The 18,505-nt window shown below is 49.4% G+C and overlaps 1 protein-coding gene across 3 annotated transcripts in view; it reads right to left on the bottom strand.

The window, feature by feature from the left end:
• Positions 1-764: 764 nt before the first annotated feature.
• The window catches only part of DPH7 (diphthamide biosynthesis 7), a 19,954-nt gene continuing 2,213 nt past the window's right edge, over positions 765-18,505 (bottom strand). The window contains exons 4-10 of one of the 3 annotated variants that reach the window (XM_065927978.1): positions 17,660-17,754; positions 17,122-17,294; positions 13,345-13,414; positions 13,169-13,234; positions 12,798-12,970; positions 12,147-12,203; positions 765-1,642 (exon numbers count right to left, since the gene is read on the bottom strand). In XM_065927978.1, the coding sequence (XP_065784050.1) occupies positions 1,212-1,642; positions 12,147-12,203; positions 12,798-12,970; positions 13,169-13,234; positions 13,345-13,414; positions 17,122-17,294; positions 17,660-17,754 (1,065 nt within the window). In that variant the 3' untranslated portion in view covers positions 765-1,211. The remainder of the gene's footprint in view (positions 1,643-12,146; positions 12,204-12,797; positions 12,971-13,168; positions 13,235-13,344; positions 13,415-17,121; positions 17,295-17,659; positions 17,755-18,505) is intronic. The other 2 variants (XM_065927976.1, XM_065927977.1) reach the window with 2 other exon arrangements.

Below are 18,505 nucleotides of genomic sequence, written 5' to 3'. Positions count from 1 at the left end.
CACGTGTTACGTTAAAGCGTAGAGACTTAGGCGACGGTCTCAGGTTCCAGCCAAACCGGAACCCCTACAGAGAGGAAAGTAGACAAGAACACGTGGCTCAGCTTGCAGGAGGGAGATACTTCTCAAGGCAGGTCCAGCCACGTGACAGCACTGGGTAATTCACCCTAGGGTTAGAGGTCGCCCCAGGGAACAACCAATGAGCACATTTATGGGTCCCAAAGCAGTTTATTTTGGTGAAACTCCCCGCCTTGGGGCAAACCTAAAGATAAGGCCACACGGGAAGCTGCTGCCAAACTACTATTTACCTAAAAGTCTCTTCTCTCTTTATGTTCTGTTTCAGCGCATAATTTCTCAGATCCTAATTCTGTTTAATTGATCCTTAAGTGGAATATCCTAAAACTCGGGGGGGGGGGTGTCAACATTAATACATTCTTATCTGTGCTGACAGTTGTATCAGGAAATAAAGGATAGACGCTTGTGTTCTCTGATTCAGAACACCTACCTATATTAGTGGATGCTGAGGAGTTGACAAATACCACAGTGGCCTGTAGTTCTACATCTTCCTCCAGAGAGGAGGAACTCCTCTACGGGAGTCAGATCAGTCACAAGCCCAGTAGGTCTGGAGTTAAACTGTCCAGGTTTAACTGAAGCCACAGTGAGGAAGCGTGACTAATCCACCATAGGACTTAACATTTCAAGTTCATGGTATGCTAAAGCAATACACCCTTCTTTTTGGTTATTTGCACAGGAGGCTATACAAGCACTTCTGGGGCCATGATCTTTTTTAATGTTCATATAAAACTACTTCTGATATAACACAAAAACAAACTACTTTGGTATTATAAAGTAGCCTTAAAAATTTTAGTTAGTGTAAGTAGTTGCTTATATAAGTATGAAGAGCTGAAAGTCAAAACACAGGACAAGTTTGAGAGCTGGGAACCAAGCCCCTCCTCCACCCCGCCCCCTGCTGCCACAGAGCCACCATTTTGAAGGGCCCAGGAGATAAGTTTTATCTGAGAGGCCAACAGCTTTTCTATCTACTGAGAAAATTCCACAGATGCACTGAGCCCCAAACAGAAAACTTCATGTAACCAAAATATCAGTGAGATAGTCTGGGGACACTTCATTCTCAAAAAAGATAAAGATGTACTCTAGGTTTTATTTGTAGAAATTGTCTTTACCATGTCAAACCAAACAAGGTCCTCCCCAGCTCAGATGTTCTCCCACTTCCAGAGGTGAAGAACATGATTATAAAAGGAGCAAGTGGCCAGAAGGTTGATGTCAAAGTCTGCTGCCTCCAGATCCTGGTCACTGTCACAGATCTTGATCCCTGAAGTAGGCAGCCGGACATCCTTCTTGTCTTCTGCAGATGGCTGCAGAGGAGCCTCTAGCTTGCTTCCGTCCTGGTGTGTGGTGCGACCCACTCCATCACTGTAAGCTAAACACTCTGAAGAGGGTGCTGGTGACGGATCTGCAACCTTCAGGGCAGGGTCCTGGTCTGCTGTTCTGGCTTCTGGGTCACTGCCAGGGAAGGACGGCTGGGTCTGTGGCAGACGGCAGAAGTAGAGCCAGGACCAGTCGATTCCATACACCAGCGAGTTGGGCAAGGGGTAGGACAGAGAGACCGCTTCCTGTTCTTCCTCTGGAGCGAGATGGGAGGACACAGGAAACTTAGCCAGAGTTAATCTCATCACCCATCCCCAACAGACCCTGCCCACCCTCAAAGAGAAACTTCCAAGAGCAACCACCGTGTGTCATGCCGAGGACTGCTGAGACACAGACAAGCAGAGAAGTGCAGACGATCCTGCAGTGAAGGCGCTGTGTGCCTGAGAGAGGAGGCATCCCGCACCGCGGAGCTCCCATCTAGGGCGCCTGAGACTCAGCGAGCCAGACAGAGGGAATGGGGTGTATCCGAAATGAAGGGAACAAGCACGCGTGAAGCACACCACAAGGAAAGCTTGGTGTGAGTGAGGAATCACACCGGCGTGGACATGGCTGAGTTGTCATCTGGAACTGGCAACATGTCAGAAGCGTCCCGGCACACAGAGCTCCCTTAGAGAGTCTGGATTTGAACTGGGAAAGGAGTCATTCACTGCCTGGGCAGTTGTCCTTGTGGTGAGTTGCTATGGCAACTCCGAAGATGAAGAGCAAGACGAAAATGTCAGACATCGTTCTGACATTTGCCGAGAAAAATGTGAAAAGTGACACGTGACCGGAAGAAACGATGAGAGGCCCTCTGGTGGTCTGTGGTAAAGAGCCTGTCTGCCAGTGCGGAAGAAACTGGTTCAGTCCCTGATCTGGGGGACCCCACATGCCGTGGAGGAACTAAGCCCGCGCGTTGCAACTACTGAGGCCGTAGAGCTGGTGCACCACAAAAAGAGAAGCCAGTACAGCGAGAAGCCCCTACACAGCAACTAGAGAGGAGCCCCTGTTCTCTGCAACTAGAGAAAAGCCTGCACTGTAATGAAGACCTAGCACAGCCACAAATAAATAAATAAATAATTTAAAAAATAAAAATGAACCGGTGTCACCAAACCTGGGGTGCTCAAGGGTCCAGGTCAAGGCCGAGGCTGGCAAAAGCAGCCGCAGAAAACTTCTGGCCAGTGAGCTGGGGATGTGAAAACTGGGGATTAGGAAACTGTTACCAGCTGAAGGCCCAGCGGCCGGCCATTCAGCGTTCAGTCACCTGGACACCACAGCCACGTCCCCAGTGTAGGTATCGATGCTGCAGTGCTTAAAATCATGATCAGACTCTGAACCATGACCAGAATGAGAAGTGAAGAGGAGAGGCCAACGCTGGCCTCAGGAAACAGACCAAGGATACAACCAACACACCAGAGATCCTCCTCCCCAAGCCAGGAAAGAAGCCTGATGCTGAGCTCTCCCAGAGAGCAGAGAGGCACCTGGCACCACCACAGAAGGCAGCTCCGAGGACACTGCCCTGCCCCTCGGCGTGACCATCCAGGGGCCTAGGAGGCAGGGTCGCTGGGATCTCTCACGTCCAGCAACCACGGGCAGCGTCCACTCGTGGTCCAGGTGGACAGGCAAGCCTCCTGCCACACGGCAACGCCTCACGGCAACGCAGCACGCCTGCTGCTTGGGGCACTGCAGCAAGAGCTGAACAAGCGCGCTGGGCAGCAGGCAGGCGAAAAGTTCCATGAAGGAGAAAGAGTATAGTCAACACTGATCACAGCACAATGAAGCGAAATCAATAATGTGGTCAAAATACAAAAAAAGGGTTTCCACCTAGGAACTTTAAAACCTTCTACTAAACCACACTTGGATAAAAGGGGAAATACAAACTTGAATCACAGAATTTCTTCATAAAAATGAAAGTGGAAGCACCACGTATCAGAACCTAAAACTATGCTTAAATCAGAGAATAATTCAGACATAAAAATATTTACTACACAGCAAAGTAATAAACATAAGTGAACTGTAGTCCCAACTCAAAGTGCTACAGAAAGAACCAAGGAGGCAGAAGGAGAGGAACAGCAAAGGTAAAAGAAGTTGACGAGAAGGAGAAGAGCAACGACATGATGATACTGAAAAATCAAACCCCACTTCTTAAAAGAGATAAAGCATACACACTACTAACTAATCTAACTAAGGAAAGAGAAACAAACATTTGTATATTTGTATAACTATACAAAGTAAAACAGGATAAAGAGGGAATAACTATTAGGAACTTTTGACCCCAGTAGAGACATAAAGCACAAACAAAGCAACTTTCACAGAAAAATATAAAGTTAACACAGAATCATCATTCAAAAATAAATCAGGCCCAGATAGTCTTGTAGGAGAATATTCACCGCATCTTGAGTGTAAAGATAACCCAAATGACATATAAATTACTCAACAGATGATAACATGAAAAAAAACTTTTCACATTTTTTGTTTTGATTTTCACATGAACCAAACATAATGCTGATAAATAGCACAAAAGAAAATTTGTGTCATCTTTGAACATTATTGAAAACCCCAAATAAAGTATGGACCAGAATGCAATACTACACTGAAAAAGATAACATATCTTCCAAAGAAGACACACAGATGGTCAAAATGCACTTGCAAAGATGCTCAACATTGTTAATCATCAGAAAATGCAAAGAAAAATCACTGCCAAGGTCCAGCCTCGGCAGGATCCAGGGGGTACCCTCAGGGTGAACGGCGTCGGCGAGAGAGAGAGAGCAGACGGGGGGTGCTCAGAGTCTGGCAGAGTCTGGCAATCCTTTATTTTTTACCGTTTTTTACCGTGGCTTTTATACCCTAAGTTAGTACATTTTTAAGGGGAAGATAGTTTAACATTACATCAGACAGCAAGCAAATGTTAACCTAATAGCTACTTTTAGAATAATTTTTCTTGTGTTTTCTAATAGGGCTTCCTCACCCCCCAAAGGGCTCTACGTCTATTAGAGCCTTTATATGATTCTTTATGTTCTTTTATGATTATGTTCTTTTATGATTAAGTTCTGTTATTTTATGATTAGGGTATTATAAGTAATCATGGATATTAGTACCAAGGGCATAAACGCATTTGCCAAACAAACTAAAATACCAGCAAAGGAGTTTAAATTAAAACACTCCTTTCACCCTGGATAATCTCATAAAATACCACCACCTGGGAAACTTATTGGTTAAAGTTCTAAATTGATTCTTATTTGGAAAGAGATCGGGGAAAGCCTTCTGCCTGTATCACAGAAATTAGGGAGTAGTCTTTTGAAGCAAGCATCAGAAAGACAGATATCATCTTTAAGGTGAGCACCAGGGGCAGCTTTTCGGAATCCCTGAAAACCTGATCCGCCTTGCCTGTCAGGCTGTCTCCTCGTGACCTTGTCATGGGTGGGATCTCGTGAGCTGGCCTTTTCAAAACCCCTGAAAACCTGATCCGCCTTGCCTGTCAGGTTTTCTCCCCTCATGACCTTGTCATGGGTGGGATCTCGTGTGCTGGCTCCCGGCAAATCACAATGAGATGTAACTTGACACCTGTCAAAATGGCCATCATCCAAAAGACCACAAATACCAAATGTGAGGGAGACTGTGGAGAGGAGACCACCCTCCTGCACTAGCACAGACAATGAAAATGGTGTGGAGGCTCCTCAAAAACTGCACACAGACCTGCCAACCATATGATCTAGCAATTCCATTCCTAGGTACATATCCAAAGAAAGTGAGAGAGATTCAAGATACAGACAGCCCAATGTTCCTATGTGTGTATGCCCGACTCTGAGACCCCATGGGCTGTAGCCCACCAGGCTCCTCTGTCCTGGAGTCTTCCAGGCAAGCATACTGGAGTGGGTGACCATTTCCTCCTCCAGGGGATCTTCCTGGACCAGGTATGGAACCCTCGTCACTTGTGTCTCCTGCATCGGTAGGCAGATCCTTTACCATTGCGCCACCTGGGAAGGCCTCCAATGTTCACACAGACAGAAGGCAGAGATTCGCTCAGTTGTGTCCAACTCTTTGCAACCCCACAGACTGTAGCCTGCCAGGCTCCTCTGTCCACAGAATTTTCCAGGCAAGAATACTGGAGTGGGTTTCCATTCCTTTCTTCAGGGGAATCTTCCCGACCCAGGGACTGAACCTGGATATCCCTCATTGCAGGCAGATTCTTTACCATCTGAGCCACCAAGGAAGCCATCTAATGTTCAGAGCAGCATTATTTACAGTCACAAAGAGTCAGACATGACTAAGCTGCTAAGCAGAGTACAGAGCACTGGTGGTTACCAGTGAGGAGAGGGAAGGCAGGAGAGGCAATAGAGAGAGAACGGACTAAAAGATCCAAACAGTGTGCGCGCTGTCGCTCATTGTGTCCAACTCGCTGTGACCCCATGGACTGCAGCCCCCTAGGCTCCTCTGTGCAGGGAGATTTTACAGGCAAGCACATCGGAGTGGGTTGCCACTTCCTGCTCCAGGAGATCTTCCCGCCCCAGGGATTGAACCCACGTCTTCTGCACTGGCAGGCAGATTCTTTACCACTATGCCATCTGGGAAGCCAAGTTACAAACTAAACTATCACATAGAAAGTAAATACGCTACGGGGATACACTGTACAGAGACTTCCCTGGCAGTCCAGCGGTTAGGGCTCTGTGCTTCCACTGCAGGGGGTGCAGGTTCACTCCCTGCAAGTTCCTGCATGACGTGTAACAAAACCCACCCCAGAAAAGGATATACTCAAAACATATATACTCAATATATACATGTGAAATACTGGGCTGGATGAAGAACAAGCTGGAATCAAGATTGCCAAGAGACATATCAATAACTTCAGATATGCAGATGACACTACCCTTACGGCAGAAAGTGAGGAGGAACTAAAGAGCCTCTTGATGAAAGTGAAAGAGGAGAATGAAAAAGCTGATTTAAACCTCAACACTCAAAAAGCTAAGATCATAGCATCTTGTCCCATCACTTCATGGCGAATAGACGGGGAAACAATGGAAACAGTGACAGACTTTATTTTCTTGGGCTTCAAAATAACTGCAGTTGGCAAATGCAGCCATGAAATTAGAAGATGCTTGCTCCTTGGAAGAAAAGCTAAGACAAACCTAGACAGCATATTAAAAACCAGAGACATTATTTTGCTGACAAAGGTCTGTATAGTAAAAGCCATGGTTTTTCCAGTAGTCATGTATGGATGTGAGAGTTGGACTATAAAGAAAGCTGAGTGCCAAAGAATTGATGCTTTTGAACTGCAGTGTTGGAGAAGACTCTTGAGAGTCCCTTGGACTGAAAGGAGATCCAACCAGTCCATCCTAAAGGAAATCAGTCCTGAGTATTCATTGGAAGGACTGATGCTGAAGCTGAAACTCCAATACTTTGGCCACCTGATGCAAAGAACTGACTCACTGGAAAAGTCCCTGATGCTGGGCAAGACTGAAGGCAGGAGAAGGGGATGAGACAAGATGAGATGATTGGATGGCATCACCAACTCAATGGACATGAGTTTGATTAAAGCTCCGGGAGTTGGTGATGGACAGGGAGGCCTGGCGTGCTACAGTTCCATGGGGTTGCAAAGAGTCGGACACGACTGAGCGACTGAAATCAACTGTGCAGCACAGGGAATGGAGCCAAAATTTTACAGTAACTGTGAGCAGAGCATAACCCTTAAAAATTGTGGGTCACCATGTTACACATCCGCAACATAATACTGTAAGTTATCTATACCTCAATAAAAGAAAAGTTTTTAAATTAAAAAAAAAAAAAAAAAACTACTTTGACAACTAAAACAAAATGAAACCGTAACCAAGTGTGATTTATTCCAGGAATATATATTCCACATTACGAAATCCAAAAATAAAATTTACTATATAAATATATCCAAGGAGAAAAATAATACAGTTCAACAGATAGTATAAAAGCATTTGACAAAAAAAGTCAACAATTCCTGATTTTAAAGAATACTCAAGACAACAGAAGTTGACGAATACTAAGGACAGGGAGCTCAGACGTAAGGAGTCCACCTGTGATACAGGAGTGAAAGTGAAGTCGATCAGTTGTGTCCGACTCTTTACGACCCCGAGAATTGATTATGGCCTACCAGGTTCCTCCGTCTAGGAGATGCTTTACCGTCTGAGCCACCAGGGAAGTCTGTGATACAGGAGATTCAGGTTCAATCCCTGTGTTGGGAAGATCCCCTAGAGACGGAAATGGTTATCCACTCCAGTATTCTTGCCTGAAGAATCCCATGGACAGAGGAGCCTGGCAGACTACAGCCCATGGGGCTGCAAAGACTCAGACACGACTGAATGACTAACCCTTACTTCTCTTTCAAGGACACACTTTAGTCCTTATATATCATCAAACTACATGGGAACTAGCAGGGCCCCTCTTCAAGGTCAGGAATAAGGCAAGATGTCCTCCACTCTTTTTAAAAATTGTACTGGAGACACCAGTAAATGAAGTTAAATGAGAAAATAACTAAAGGTATTCAATTTGGAAAATAAAGAATAAAACTCATCTTTTGGAGATGACATAATATTTACTTGCAAAACCCAAGGAATCAATAACAAAACTAATGGAAACACAAGTTTATAACTGGCAAAATATGAAACTACCAACAAAAAACCCAACAACTTTCAAATAGACAATTTAGTTAGAAGATACGATGAAGAGAATGCCCACCTACAAGAGCAACAAAAACATTAGATTACTGAGGAGTATACTTAACAAGAAATGTACAATGTATGCACACAGAAGAAAAGCTAGTTCTTGTGGACTGGTTCAAAATTGGGAAAGGAGTACATCAAGGCTATATATTGTCACCCTGCTTATTTAACTTGCATGCAGAGTACATCATGCGAAATGCTGGACTGCATGAATCACAAGCTGGAATCAAGATTGCTGAGAGATATATCAACAATCCCAGGTATGTACATGACACCACCATAAAGGCAGAAAGTGAAGAGGAACTAAAGAGCCTCTAGATGAAGGTGAAAGAGTTGAGTGAAAAAGCTGGTTTAAAACTCAATATTCAAAAAACTAAGATCATGACATCTGGTGCCATCACTTCATGGCAAATAGATGGGGAAACAATGGAAACAGTGAGAAATTTTATTTTCTTGGGCTCCAAAATCACTGCTGATGGTGACTGTAGAAGACACTTGCTCCTTGGAAGAAAAGCTATGACCAACCTAGACAGTGTATTAAAAGGAAGAAATATCACTTTGCCAACCAAGGTCCATATAGTCAAAGCTATGGTTTTTCCAGTAGTCATGTATGGACATGAAAGCTGGATTGTGAAGAAGGCTGAGCATCAAAAAATTGATGCTTTTGAATTATGGTGCTGAAGAGAATTTTGAGAGTCCCCTGGACTGCAAGGAGATCAAACCAGTCAATCCTAAAGGAAATCAACCCTAAATATTCATTGGAAGGACTGATGCTGAAGCTGAAGCTCCCATACTTTGGCCACCTGATGCCAAGAGCTGACTCACTGGAAAAGAGCCTGATGCTGGGAAGGATTGAGGGCAGGAGGGGAAGGGGGCGACAGAGGATGAGATGGTTGGATGGCATCACCGACTCAATGCACATGAGTTTGAGCAAACTCCGGGAGATAGTGAAGGACAGAGGAGCCTGGTGTGCTGCAGTCCGTGGGACCACAGAGAATCAGACACGACTTAGTAAATGAACAACTACAAAAAGACACAGGAACAGGTCTGAACAAATGGAAAGGTATCCCTTTTCTTGAATAAGATCCCAGATGATAAGTAAGTCAGTTGGAAAGTTAATTTGTATCTAACGCAATCCCTATAAAAAACTAATATGCATTTTTTTCTGGGACAAGCTAAGTTGACACTCAAGTTCAAACATAAGAATAGTCAGGAAGTCCTTGAGAAAGACCTAGAGAAGGCAATAAGCCCACTCTAACAAACACACTAAATGTTTCCATGGTTAAAGAGCAGGTGTGAACACATCAAGACAGCCAGAGGGGGCAGAAGAGAAGACAAGAAATACAGGGTCCACACAAGTGCCAGAAGTGCCTGGGCACAAGAGCTGGTGTCCTGAGTCCCTGGGGGTGGGGGTGGGGGAGGATGGACTTCCAGGAACAGTTGTCGGGACAGTTCCACATACCACACAGGAGGACTCGGATCAAAATTCTAATCGTAAAAAGATGATTTCCAACAAGTATGAGAAAACACTGATGAATTCCTTTAGAATTCATCTAGCTGTGTTTAAGATTCAAAAATCTAGACTCAATGAAAAAAACCTACAAATTTGATTACACTTAAAAAAAAAAAACTCAACTTTTGTATGGGAGGAAAAACAGGGTAAGGCAAAATCAGGGTAAGAAAACAGAAAAATTATTTCCGACATAAACCAAAAATTAAGGGCTGATGCCACTAATACAATGGGCCAGTACACAGGAACTCTTTAAACCAAGGGAGAAAAAGACCAGGATTCAGAGAGAAAAACAAGCAAAAGATAATTCAGGAAAACAGGAATATAAAACCAGCCCTTTAGCAAGTGAGAATATATTCAGTTTCACTCCTACTTAGGGACATGCAAATTCCAACTACTGTGAGATATCATTTTCACACCTATCAGGCTCAAAATTCCAAAGCGGGTGACACAGTCTGGTGGCAAGGCTGTGGGGAAGCAGGGTTCTCATCCATGGCTGGTGAGATGATGAAATCTGACAGATAACAGTCTGTGGACACTGCAATCCCACATGTAGGCAGTAACCCTGAAGATACACCTCCAACAAGCAGAAACACATATGCAAAACAACATACATGAAGCATTATTTGTGATTATAAGATATTAGAAATAATCCAAATACTCATATAGAAAATTGGAAGAAAAAACTAGAGTATACCCACTAAATGGACTGCTATATAACTTAAAAAAAAAAAAAAAAACTCTATGAACCAATAAGGAGTGATTTCCATGATGTGCTTTAAAAGTGAAGTAAACAAAACATGAATTTATACAGAATATCTTTTGTGTACCAAAGGAGAAGTATGGATATATAAACATACAGGCTAATTTTTGCAAAAAGACACAGAATTGTAACAAAAACCTAATGAATAGGTTACCTACAAGAGGTAAGTGGGAGCGACGCAAGGGAAGGACGGGTATCTCTGCTGTTCAGTTGCTCGGTGGTGTCTGACTCTGCAACCCCGCGGACTGCAGCACCCCAGGCTTTCCTGCCCTTCACTACCTCCCGAAGTCTGAGCATGCCTTTTAGCACATCTTTTTCTTCTTTTTTTGGCTGCACCATGGCACGCAGGACCTTTGCACCCCATCAGGGATTGAACCTACGCCTCCTGCAGTGGAAGCACGAAGTCTTAAGCACCGGACCGCCAGGGAAGTTCCTAATGTAATTTTCATTTCTAGAACATTGTTAATGATTTTATACATTCAAAAGAAAAATTAAATCGATGAGGATGAATAAAAACATCCTTTAAAAAAAAAACCTAACTGTATTTCAAATATAATTGCCATCCAGAAGAAAAAAACAACTCCAATCCAAGTAAATTGTGAACGCGGTACACTGACTAAATCAAACTAATGGGACAAATAGAACGGCAAGAGCATCTGGGCCCACGGAACTCTGCGCTTGTGGTGTGGCACCGACAGCGTTCCCCAGGCTCAGGCCCGTGAGCAAAGGCTTTCTGGGAGCCAGGGAGACACAGAACGGGAGGGCAGGGAGAAACCTGTGGTGCTGGACTGAGTTAGAGGTGTCAGCATGAACTCGTGTTCTGCCACACACACGTGCGTACGCACATAAATCCACACACACAGATACACAAGCATGAGCATACATGTACATACAAGCGTGTACACACACGTACGTGCAGATATGCAGACACGCATACACATACATGTACACAGTCACCACTAAGAGGATCCAGGACTTCCCGGAAAAACAGCTTGTCCAGGGTGTGGGAGAGGGAGAGTCCAAAACGAACCCAGAGCAACCAGAAAGGGAGTTGTCACCTCAACCACATGACCAAAACCAACATCAGCGACAAAGGGACAAAGGGGCATCTCGCGGCCGTTGACCCCCTCACTCGGAGGGCAGAGCGTCACCTCCGGGAGGCCCGGCACCAGCGCATGACCTACAGGACATACACTGCAGACACACAGCCACGGGCAGACTGACAGCAAACAGCACCCGTGAGGAAGCGTGAGTGCCTCCCCTGGGATCAGGCGACGGAGGCCTTAAACGTGACTAGAGATAAACAGGGCCATCCTGTAATGAGAAGGGTCAGCACATCAGGAAGACACACGACCTCGAGCACACAGCCCCCGGGACTGAGACAAAACCTGGCAGAAGTGAGGGAGGAAACAGACCCAAGTCAGCAACCATAGCCGAAGCAACTGTAGTCCAATTAAAACAAGAACCGCACTCCAGACACTGACTCCCCACTTTCAGAAATGAACGACCAGATAAATCATCAAGAACAGACGGTGAGCCCTCCCCCGACGGGAACAGAGCACGCGGGCCTCCCTGGACGGACCACAACCAGGCCACAATGAGTCCCAGTAACCCTAAAACTCGAATCAGTAACAGAAATTCAGGATGTTCTCAAAAATGTGGAAATTAAACAGCACACTCCAAGGTAACGAATGAGTCAAAGAAGAAATGACAAAGAAATTGGAAAATACTTTCTGAGATGAAGGAAAATAAAAACACAACATACCAAACTCATGGGACACAGGGCAAGCAGTGTTCAGAGGGCAACCTGTCACTGTAAAGCCTATACAACGAGAGAAGAGAGGGCAGAGGACTGCCAGGGCGGCCACAGGCCAGAGGGCAGCGAGCCGGCAGGAGCAGGGCCGAGGGCTCAGACGAGCAAGCCTGCATGCGGCCACCGCGGGCTGGAGACGGTGGGGAACCCGTGGGGGTGCGGCGGCCGCCTGCTCCTACCAAGGAGGGGACAGGACCCCGGTGCCGGCCGGGATTGAGGAGCAAGAGCAGGGTGGGGGTTCAAGAAAAGAAAATGTGAGGGACCCCTGGTGAGAGGAAGGCCAGGTCCGCCTGACGGTTCGGGCCCTGCTGGGTTCTGCCCAGAGCAGGAGGAAAAACCGGGGCAGCGGCTGAAGCGTGTCTGGAACGCAGGCCGCTGAGCCACAACTGTCCGCAGTGGTGACCACCTCGCAGGCCCCAGTGGGGCTGGGGGTCGCTGGGTGCAGAGGCACCCAGATAACGGAGACGGGCAGGTGAGGACCGCGGTTACAGAGCAGCGGCTGAAGCTGAGGCTCTGGAGTCACCCTGACGGCAAGGCCAGGTAACCTGGGACGTGTCGGGACAGAGGAGGATCCTGGTGGGCAGGGGTGGGGAAACCGCTCACCTGCTGCCGTCTGGTAGTTGATGATCGTAAAGCCGCCGTGCATGCAGGCCGCTAGGAGCAGGTCGCGGTGGAACGGATGCCACTTGAGCCTCCACACCCCGCCCCGCACGGGCACCTCAGCCAGTGGCCGCCACAGACTCCGCGTGTCCCAGAGGAGAACATGCTCGTCGTAGCTGCAACCCACGAATCTCAAGCAGTGTGCGGGAAAGCGGGGCTCCGGGGACAGGGTACCCCTCCCAGGAGACCCAGACCCGCCCCTCCAGGACGCAGTCCCTCCCTGAGCCCCCGACACCCACACTCTGGTTCAAAGAGCAGCCCGGTCTGATGCCACAGCGGCCACAGGGGGAAGCGGCGCCACGGCCGGGACTCACCTTCCCGTGGCCAACACGTTCTCACGGTGGGGGCTGCTCTGGATGCTGCACACGCCCATGGAGTGTCTGCGGGGGGCAGGGGGCTGAGCAGGCGCCGCGCAGCTCCCCAACAGAAGCTGGGGGCGGGGGCGGGCGGCACGGGGCAGCGCGGGAGGGCTGGCCCCATGAGGACTCACCTGCGGCTGCTGAAGGCGGCTGTGCCGGGCGTCCTGGTGTCCCAGCCCTTCAGGAGGCCATCGTCCCCACCTGCACGGAAACAGAGCCCGTCCCCCCTGGTCAGGAGGCACGCTGCAGATGCGCACCGGCCATTTCTCGGGCGCAGTCATGCCCGTGAGGATATTCCCACACGGGCAGGTTGCCACAGGCAGGCAACCCCCCGAGGCAGCCACCTGTGTGCCATCGTGTCGTCACACGCTGCAGAGAAGAAGGGAGAAATGGGGGCCACACCTGCAAGAGAAGGGCAGAGAGAGTCCCGGGTTCAGAGCGACCAGCCACACGGGCTCAACCCTTCCGACTCCTGCCACCCGGAGCCAGCATGGCTGCATCCGAGCGCTTTAGAACAGACGTGCCTGCAGGAGGCTCCGCAGACACCTGTAACTGGCGACACATTTCCGTGTGTTTTAAAGAGAAAGGTCTCTTGTAGCCTCGCAGTGAAAGGCCTTCTTTTGGGGAAACCGAAGGGACAGGAACAAGAGGGAGCTGGTGCCCAGATGCACAGCCAGTCTCTGAAGAAAAGCAATGCCGAGAGACGGGCGTGGCATCCTGAAGGAAGACGGGCAGGGGGACAAACAGGAGCAAGCCAGTCACACGGCTGACCGCAGCAAACGCACCCCCCGCCCACCCACCAGCACATCCCGGGCGCACCACAGACGGGGACGGGGTGAGCGTGACCTGTGTCCTTGGACCAGCAGAAGCCACCATCCCAGCACTGAGCTGCGGGTGAGCCTCAATACAAGCTGCCAACCCCTGGCAAATCCATAAAGAGAAGTGCTGTGGTTTCTTTGCACACTGGGCTCCCTTCTCTCACACTCCACGGGCTCCACCAGGAGCTCCTACTGATCTACCTTCGTGCAGCAGTTTCCCACCTTCCCTCCTCTCCACTTCCTTCCTCCCCACCTCATTCCTCCCGTGTACAGCAGGTCTCTAGCCCACACCCCCACCCCCCTGCAGTCTACACTCAACACCACAGCTAAGGCTGCTGTTCAGTCACTAAGTCGTGTCCGGTTCTCTGTGACCCCATGGACTGCAGCATGCCAGGCTCCTCTGTCCTCCACCATCCCCTGGAGTTTGCTCATATTTACGCCCAGAGTCCGTGATGCTGTGTAACCATGTCATCCTCTGCCGCCCCCTCCTCCTTCTGCTTTCAGTCTCTCCCAGCATCAGGGTCTTTTTCAGTGAGTCAGTTTTTTGCATCAGATGGCCAAAGTACTGGAGTTTCAACTTCAACATCAGTCCTTCCAATGAATATTCAGGACTGATCTCCTTTAGGATGGACTGGTTGGATCTCCTTGCAGTCGAAGGGATTCTCAAGAGTCTTCTCCAACACCACAGTTCAAAAGCACCAAATTTTTGGTGCTCAGCCTTCTTCATGGTCCAACTCTCACATCCATATATGACTACTGGAAAAATCATAGCTTTGACTATACGGACCTTTGTTGGCAAAGTGACATCTCTGCTTTTCAATATGTTGTCTAGGTTTGTCCTAGCTTTCCTTCGAAGGAGCAGGTGTCTTAATTTCACAGCTGCAGCCACTGTCCTCAGTGATTTTGAAGCCCAAGAAAATAAAGTCTGTCACTGCTTCCACTTTTTCCCCCATCTATTTGCCACGAAGTGATGGGCCCAGATGCCAAGATCTTTGCTTTTTGAATGCTGAGTTTTAAGCCAGTTTTTTCACTCTTATCTTTCATCTTCACCAACAGCCTCTTTAGTTCCTCTTCATTTTCTTTCATTAGAATGATAAGGATCCTCTTAAATTTTAAAATGTAAATCAAAAAACATTGCTCTGTCCAACACCCCGCAATGGCTCCATTCCACTCTGAGCAAATGCCGGCGTGTTCCCGGGGGCCTCAGCCCAGCACCCTGCCTCCTGTTGCACACTCACTGCTCAAGACACACAAGGCTCCACACCAGGAGAGTCTGTGCCGCCCACGGCACCCAATACCCTTGCCTGTCTGGCCTTCCTCTTCCCAAAGTGCGTTCACCACCAAGTGTATTACACATGGCATTCCTTGTCTGTCTCCACCAAGCGCTGGAAGCTCAGTGAAAGCAGGGACTTTGTCTTCCTAACAGACATCTCCCAGGCCCCTGGGACAGTGCTCGGCATGTGGTAGGTGCTCAGCAAACGCTAGTTGGATGAATGAATTGATCTTGAATTGTTAAAACATTGTCTCACTCCACTGTGGCTTGAATTAGCTAAGCCTCAAAGCAGAAGAATTAATTCATGAACGAGAGCTCAAAAAATCAAGTCTTTATTGTTCTGTGTCTGTTCAAGGGTGCAACAGCAAAAACTCCAGAAAAGATCCCCTTTTGGGGAAAATAAGCATTAAACAAAATCTTAAGTGGTCTGAGGACATCCGTGACCGTCCAGTGGTTAAGAACCCGCCTTGCAATGCAGGGTATGCAGGTCCAATCCCTGGTCAGGGAATTAAGATCTCATGTGCCTTGTGATGTGACGAACAATTAATACGATGAGGACAGGGCGCCATGAGACCAATGGCGAGGGACTGAACCTGTACAGTGTTTCTAAAGACAAGATTTTAAGCTGGGCCCTGCCAGAAAAGTAGAATTAACCTGTGAAAAATTAAACTACGGTTAAAGAAAACACAGAATAATTGAGGAAAAGAAGACTGAGAGCAAAAGCAAGGAAGAATCACTCGAAATAGGGCCAGCCAGGTAGGCACAAACCCAATCACATAAGACCCAAGGCCCCGATGGGCACCCTGGGTGGGAGCTGCAGAAGGCTCAGGGCCAAGCGAGGGAGAAGCTCACGTGTTCAAACACCTGCTCTATCCTTGAATGGGAGGCTGGGCATAAAACGCAGGCAACTGCCCAGGGCTCTGCCATGACCACAGGATGGGACCGTGGTCCTGACAAGTGGAAAGAGAGGAAGAAAGATACAGCCAATTCTGAGAAATGCTCAGAAAACAAAACCAAGAGACAGGCTCTCAGGAGGGGCAAGTTGATGGAGACATCTGATTTGGGTGCCCAGACCTTGTCCTGGGGCCAAGGCATTAGGGAGGCGCGGCAGGGCCACACGGGAGCACAGGCGTGGCCGGAGCCCCGCGGAGGAAAGTGCTGGCAAGCACCCCAACATGAGTGTGGGGAGCTGGCAAGACAACGCAGCCAGATCTCAGAAGAAAGGTCTGGTCCCACCAGCGAAGCAGTGTCTGTGGAGGAGACACGATAACCGAGTCGGGAGAGCAACGACGCGGAGCCAGAAGAGGCCACGGGCGGAACCGCGAGCATGATGGCGAGCGCGCTGGTGTGGGACTGGCCCGCAGGGCAGAGGGCGCGCTGGTGCAGGAACAAGCCTGTAGAGCAGAGGGCGCGTGGCCGCACGGAGAAGCGGGGCCCGGACCGCGCAGCCTCGACGCCCGAGAGGGACGCGGGTGACGATCAGGCAGGCCTGTGGACCTGCCCCCTGGGCTGGGCAGCACGCTGTCCCTCTGCACGAGGCTCCGGGGCCGCCCCGCTCGTGGTGAGCGCGGCATGCCACCACCACCCAGACAGGAGACGAGGCCTCGGCTGCTCTCAGCCTCTGTGGATTCCACAGCCCTCCACGGCCACCAGGGTGGAAGGGGCTCCCGGTGCCCAAGTCACCACCCCGTCCACAAACGCCACCGCTCTCCACAAACGGCCGGAGGAATCACCCCCTTGGCCTGTGTCTCCTCTGCTTCCTCCCGCCCCTCACCCTCAGCAAGTCTTCAAGGGGGCGCTCAGTGGAGGATACCAACCTGAGTACACGACTTCCGTCTGCCAATAATTGAAAGCAGCAACCCAGGCCTCAAAGCGATGGGCCTGCCACGTGACCACAGCCTGCAGTCCGGGCCCCGCCTCGCTGATCCTCAGGAGGTGGAGCTGGCCTTTGGAGTCGCTGCTAATGATTTTCAAGGGCTGGTCACTGGCCCTGGACACAGGGGACCAATGGAGAATCTGGTTGAAATCGATTCACTGCCCCAAACTCCTCACCTCTTGTGGTTCCCAAGCAGCGACACTTTATGCCCCCAAGACATAGCAGAGAGAGGCTCTCCAGGTGCTGATGTGTGAACAAGCCTCCTAAGAGGTTTGCCTGGGCAGAAACTGAAGCTGCCATGAGCTTGTCAACTAGGGTCGCCTTCTCCCAGTGAAAACACGTCCCCTATTTCTTTCACAATAAAGACTGGCAGTGACACTCCCAGGCGTGAGAGCCATAGTCACCGCCAGCAAGGTGGCTTTCCTTCTCTCTCTCACACGAAATAGCCAAGACCTAGGCCCACCACCACTGGCCCTCACCTTCCAGCTTTCCCAGTGGACCAGTCCAAGGACAAGGCCAGACACTGCCTTTCCAGGGCCAAGCGGGAGCAGGGCTGTAGTGTCCAAGTGTCCTGCTAGAGAGAAGGAAGCCGTCACAGGGGAACGAGCGGCCCCAGCCCCCCAAGGAGACCACTGTCTACTGCAGCAGACATGCGTCCTCAGGCAGAGCAGAGCAGAGCCCGAGGACACTGCAAAACCAGCTCCTGCCCTCCAGGAGCCCTCACCGCTGAAGGAGGACCTGCCCACACACGAGACCTCAGGGGAAGCGGGTCTCTCTGCCCAAGCCCTCCTGGAGACAAGCGCAGCGCCCATGCAGCCTCCTGGAAGCACTGTTGCTGTGTGTTCCCGTCGTCCAGGGCCTCCAGGGACAAGACAAAGAGAACTTTCCTCTGACTCGCTTCCACAGGACACAGCCAGCCATGGAAACGCTGTTTCTCTGGGCTTGACTCTATCTGCAGGGTCCCAGCAGCTGTGATCTCTTCTGGGTTTTCCTACTCCTGCCTCCAACGCTGGTTCTGAGCCCAGTCCTCCTCAGGTATTCCTGCCATCTCTCCTGAGACAGAGCTGCTGCTCTCGGCAGGTCGGAAGCAAGGCCGTCCACCAGCGCTCAGTGCCGTGGACCCAAGGCCAGCTGGACCTGCTCCAAAGTCCACTAGCAGCACCTGCATCAGCGCCTCCCCCTCCACTCCCCTCGCCCGCTGAGTCAGGATGTGGTCAGGGTTACTTTTCCACCTGTTCCCGTTCCCCAGCATGTGGGCACTTTACAAATGTGTGCCATGGGATTGCTGTCAGAGGCCTGGGGTACGTCACAGAAGAATCACCACT

The sequence above is a fragment of the Muntiacus reevesi genome, chromosome 3, assembly GCF_963930625.1.
Source record: "Muntiacus reevesi chromosome 3, mMunRee1.1, whole genome shotgun sequence".
NCBI lineage: Eukaryota > Metazoa > Chordata > Mammalia > Artiodactyla > Cervidae > Muntiacus > Muntiacus reevesi.
This window is presented reverse-complemented; position numbering and strand designations above follow the sequence as displayed.